Raw genomic sequence first — 5,307 nt, 5'->3', positions numbered from 1 at the left:
CTGCCATCCCACTTCTCGCTTCGTCCCAGGGGACATGAGGAAAAAGCCACTGGGGAAGGTGCTGGAAGCCTTCCCTCAGCACTGGGGGCACACCAGCAGCTTGGCACCTCACCTTTGGGCACACCACATGCGGGGGCCACGGCACTGTGGAGGCCAGGTGGGCGGCAGGCAGGAGGCCGGGCATGAAGGAGTGCCGGGGGGCTGCCCCATGGGACGCCCCCACCCTGAGGGGCCTCGGCAGGGCACCGCGGTGGTCGGCATGGCTCCGGGTGAAATCCCTGGGTGCCTGTGGCAGCCCTTTAAGCAGGCCCTTGGCTCCCTCTTGGTGAGGGCACAGCGTGAGGAAATTGCACTGACACCAAAACGGTGCCACGCGGGGGTGTATTCCTCACATTCGGCAGAGTACGCCATAGCCCGTAATGCCAGCGTGTCTGCAGAATCAGTCCAGGCCTACGCTGAAATGAGTCACCACAGTGTGCCAAGCTGTATCCAACTTTTTTTTATTAAACCATTAGAGCAAACACCATTCAACACATAGAAAGAAAGCACATATTAAAAATTAACGTGGAAGTTGTACCTTTCGACATGAGTCTATTCCCTACTTAATGGCTAACAGTGGAAATCAGCTACTTGGGTCTACAGTGACTTTGGTGTAAGGGGCAGGGATTTGGGAAAACGTTACAACAATCATCTGGGTGAGATGTGTCCGGCTCCGCCGTCAGCCAAAGACACTCTTGGCCGGCTCCGCTTTGGGTTTCTCAAAGACTGTTTCACCCCCGGTCCGATCCCGGCTGAATATGGAAGGTGCTACAGAGCCCATTTGTTCTTGGAAAAGAAAACCAGGAGAGGCAATCAGCAAAGCAACACACCAGATTTGAGGAGTAAAACTAGTGCTGCTGAAATACATATATACACATTGGATAAATATTTTGTCTGTCCATCAACTTGCCAAACCTTAAAGCACAGTGCTCCCATCCCGAGCACGGGACAGCACCCGCAGCTGGTCACTACCACCGACCCACCCCAAAGCCCTGCAGCTGCTTTAGAAACTGGAAACTACTGAGCTCAGGGTATTATGCTGAAAAGGGGTTAAAATTCTTCATTTTCCCCTGTACTTCCATGGGTGGCAGAAAAGGGACACAAAACCAGAGCACCAGGGGTGTGCGGTGCAAGCAGCCAGTCTCTTGACTCTCATCGGCCCTTTACCCCCACCCCCCAGTTTCTGCTTCCTCTCAAACACATCAAATTCAGCCAGCTGAGAGGCCAGAAATCCCCTCATCTATGACCAAGCCTCCAGTCTTCAACCTGGCAGCCACCGACGCTGGCTGCGGTCCCAGGCCTTGGCCCGACCCCTGGCTCAGGAGGCAAAGCCGGGCTCTCCCCCCGGGCAGGGCTCCGCTGGCTCCCCTCGGTCCGTCAGGACGATGGATGCCCCGTCCCTGCCCAGCCGGGCCAGGGTCCGTGAGCCCACTGCTGGCTGCTGCCTCCGAGGAGCACCTTTTCACCCGAAAAGAGCAATGAAGCCAGTGTTTCACTTGGGAAGCCTGCTCAGCCATTTCCATCAAGGAGACTTACCACACTGCTTCATCACTTGGTAGGTTTTGGATTTAATTTCCTGGTTTTTGGAAAGGTTTCCTCTGGCTCCTTTGAGGTCTTCTTCCTTCACTGGAGGACGCTTCTTTTTCACAGGGGCTGGCTGAGAAACAGATGCATCACTCAGACGTCAGTTTTTCATGTTTAGAAGCACTGGGAACCCAGCTGCCTTAACCCAAAGGCTACGGCACATGGAGACGCTAATACAATATTTCACCTATTTCAATTCTGAGACCATACACTCAGCTACTCCAGGTCTTTGCACAATCATGATTTCATTGCCCTTCCCAAAATCTGTTGCCACTTTACTGTTCTGTTCTGAAATTGTCTTCTGATTGCGCAGCCTTTGAAAGAGAGGATTGCTTCATTATTTTTTTCTTTTTTATTTTTACATTTTCTCTGTCCAGCCCTGCCTAGCCATGCTGCAGGTACAGTTTGGTAATTTAAGAACCTGTCCAATATTTGGGAAGTATAGAAACCCTTCATTACTAAACTGTGCTTATGCCTCAGCCTACTCGCTACTTCTTTGGGAAATCGGTCAGAGAAATTCTTAAGTCTGGCTTGGTTTAGTTGGAGTAAACTCAATACCTGACCCAACAGTGATTGATCTTAAATGTAGGGAACAAAGGTATCTGAGCACACAACGGGCTTGTCTACAAGCTGGTACTGAAGACACCAGAAGCAGCGGACTCGGAACCCGAAGGAGAAGGATATCCGATACAGAAACACCTGCGTCATCAGGTGGTGCACTGCGCCATCCAAGCACTCACCTGTTTGCGGTTTATCTTGCTAGAAGAAAATCAGGATAACATCGGTTCATACCAGCCCGTCCCTACCTCTACGTTAGCACTTCAAAGTCAGACACAACGTCAATCAGCAGCAGTCGGTTAATTAACATCCCCCCTTCAGTTTACTATTTCAGGGACAGATTGCCAAGGTCCCACCAGGCAGACCTTGTGGCAGGGCGCAGGGGCACAGCAGATAGGATTAAAAGAATAAAAGACCCACACATTCCAGCTCTAACAGATCTGCACACTGAAGCATCATCGAGAAACTTCTCTGACCATCGCTACACATGCGGGGCTTCTGATATCTGGGTTCTGGCAGCGGTGGAGCCCACTTAAGCATTTCTAGGCGCTGCCTGTAAAGCTAAAAACAGTTGTGGAGGGAAACAAACCCCTCAAGGCCCAAAAACGGCTGGAGCAGCGAGTCCCAGGGAGCTTGCAGAGACAGCACATGCATGCCTGGCTCTTGGCAGGGGCAGGCTGGCTGCACTGGAGCCTTCGGCATGTTTCCTACCGGCTGTAAATTCCCGGGAACGCTCAGAATAGCTCGCCGTCAATCCCGCTCGCATGTGTTGTGGGAAACAAAACATTCACAAAGACCTCTGGGGAAAACACTCTACGAGTGGCCAAAGCAAGCAAGGGGAAAGGGTGGTAGCAAACCCTTCAAAACTCACAACAGATTTTGGTGCGTTAGCTGGTCAACCAAATACCCTACAGCCAGGGCTTCGTTTGTCCATCTAGTGAAAATTGGCACGTGATGGAAACAGTCCTCCATGGCCATGGCATGGTCCACAAGCAACCAATACAGACCTGTGCTGGCTCCAACGCAGAAAGGGAAGAAACCCCTTGTTTTGTTAACAGGAATGTGAAACCTGCTAAGATCCTTCACCCGTTGCTAGCAAAAGGCAATAACCGCAAGGCTTCTTTCCACTGGGACAAAAGATTTCTTGGGGGCAGGGTAAGGAAAGGAGGCATCGAGATGCACTAAGACACAGCCAGGCCAAGCACAGCTGTTGAGTGTCACCCAGTTATTTTAAAATAAACCCTCTCACGCTTTGATTACAGGTGGATTTCCCAGCAGGATAGTTGCTGTGGATCGGTTGGCCCCCAGCCAAAAAGCACAACCGCTGCACAGAACGGTTCCTGTGAGCCTCAGAGCTCAGCCCTGGGCCTGCCAGCACCGGCAGCTGCCAGGGTTGTGGCCACACGACCGCTAACTGCTCCCAGGGCAAGCGTGTGTAAGCGGGGCTGGCCAGGAGCCATTCCCGGTGGGCACAGCCGGCGCTGTATCCCCTCCTGTCACAAGTCAAAAAGCATTGGTTTACAAGACGCGTGACGGGTTTTTAAAGACTTTTTCTTTGGAGTAAATAAGCTGAACCGAGTGACCCTATGTGGTCGAAGGATTGTGCTCTTCTACCGCCCCTGTGCTCTTACTCTCCATCCCACCCGCCGTGTAAAACGCTCTCGGCAGGGAGGAACTCCGCCAGGCACGCGTAGCTTGTGTTGAAAACAGAACACTCAGGTGAAACCCCCAAAATTTCTGAGCTAATTTTAAGATCAGTTTGAGATACCAAATATTGGGGAACACAGTAAAGACAAACCATTAGTTAGAAAATGAACATAAAAGCATGTAGCATGAAGTTTCAGTCTCAAATACCATATCCTAAGTTACAACTTTCAGTAATGCTCTTTTCCTGCATGTCAATACATTAAGCTTTACACAGCAGCATGATTCAGTAGAGCCACGTTCTTTCAAAACTACTGCCAGAATTTCAAATCGTTATCTCAGAAAGCATGTTCAAAGAGCAGAAATTGCTCCTTCTCCAAAACATCCCAAACCAGAGCAGTGGAAGTGTTTTTTCTTTTCTTAAAGAAAAAAAAAAACAACTATGGTAAAACATTTTAAAACTCGATTAATTAACTGCGTAGAGGGCAGCTGCTTTCTTTCTTCATCAAACAATCCCTTGTAACAACTTATTTAAATGCTGTTTATATATTTTAATGCTTCATGATCAAACAAATCACATATAACAGAAAAGCCAAATTCATTGGTTAACGAGAGGAACTTGCTCATATGCTGTTCCAAGAAAACAGTCTAAACCAGTATGGATTTGCCAGGCACTGCGCTCCAGCGGGGGCCGGCCGCCCCATCTCCCCGTACCTGTGACATAACTGCGGTGCTCACCCGACCGTAATCCCTCCTGGGGTCGTTTCCCGGCTTTGATTGAATCCAGCCCGTGAGCTCTGCAAACGCCTGTTTTTTTCCTCGTCTTATATAGAGCATCTAACATGAAGTCATGAGCCGGGTCATTTTCCCAAACCAGAAGCCAGGATGATTCAGGTTGACAAGAGGCTGTTGTTGTCGAAAGGTTTATTCTTAGCGATGACGAGGGCTGGCAGTATGCGCTGCGCCCCGAGCCCCGGGCTGGACTGGGGCTGACGAGGACAGACAGCTGGGGCGGCGGGACCGCGGGTAAGCCCGAGCCACTGCAAAAACAACTTCCCAGGGAGCCTGCTGGGGCCCCATTTATAACTTTAAATGGCAAAACGTTGTTACGGACACAAAATTGACTCTGGATCCTCTTGATGGAAGAAAAAAAAAAAAAGACAAAAAAAAAGACAGTGTTTGTGTTTCTTTCCCAGAGTAACAAAATATGCATTCACTACAGATTATATAAACCGAACATCCAAAGCATAACATGGTGCCCTGAATTGCTTTTGCACAGGGACCTTCAACAGAAGAGTATTTTGTGCGTTTTGGAGAGTTAATAAAATAGGATATGGTCTTACCCTTACACTTCTATTGCTGAGCTTGCTGCGATGCTGGCTCTTACACAACTGAGAGAACAAAATCACTTTCTACTCAAGTGGTATTAGGAAGCTCAACCATTTCACCTGTTATCTGTATAGGAATAGCTTACCCAGACAT

The 5,307-nt window shown here is 49.5% G+C and overlaps 1 protein-coding gene across 1 annotated transcript; it reads right to left on the bottom strand.

The window, feature by feature from the left end:
• Positions 1-484: 484 nt before the first annotated feature.
• Positions 485-4,958, bottom strand: MUSTN1 (musculoskeletal, embryonic nuclear protein 1). Its single transcript, XM_027812617.2, has 3 exons — positions 4,540-4,958; positions 1,576-1,696; positions 485-825 (listed from the first exon to the last, which is right to left on the bottom strand). The coding sequence occupies exons 1-3, from the start codon at positions 4,660-4,662 to the stop codon at positions 719-721; spliced, it is 351 nt and encodes a 116-aa protein (XP_027668418.1). The 5' UTR covers positions 4,663-4,958; the 3' UTR covers positions 485-718.
• Between the last annotated feature and the right edge of the window lie 349 nt (positions 4,959-5,307).

The sequence above is a fragment of the Falco cherrug genome, chromosome 4 (genome assembly GCF_023634085.1).
Source record: "Falco cherrug isolate bFalChe1 chromosome 4, bFalChe1.pri, whole genome shotgun sequence".
Taxonomy (NCBI): domain Eukaryota; kingdom Metazoa; phylum Chordata; class Aves; order Falconiformes; family Falconidae; genus Falco; species Falco cherrug.
Note: the sequence above shows the minus strand (reverse complement) of the source record. Positions and strands in the feature narration are given on the sequence as shown.

What these genes read in the sequence shown, in the direction of transcription:
- MUSTN1 (XM_027812617.2), bottom strand. Translation starts at nt 4,662, where the DNA reads ATGCTCTATATAAGACGAGGAAAAAAACAGGCGTTTGCAGAGCTCACG. An exon ending in GCACCGCAGTTATGTCACAG is followed by an intron (nt 1,697 to 4,539) that starts GTACGGGGAGAT and finishes TCTGTTTCTCAG; the next exon opens with CCAGCCCCTGTGAAAAAGAA. An exon ending in CCAAGTGATGAAGCAGTGTG is followed by an intron (nt 826 to 1,575) that starts GTAAGTCTCCTT and finishes TTCTTTTCCAAG; the next exon opens with AACAAATGGGCTCTGTAGCA.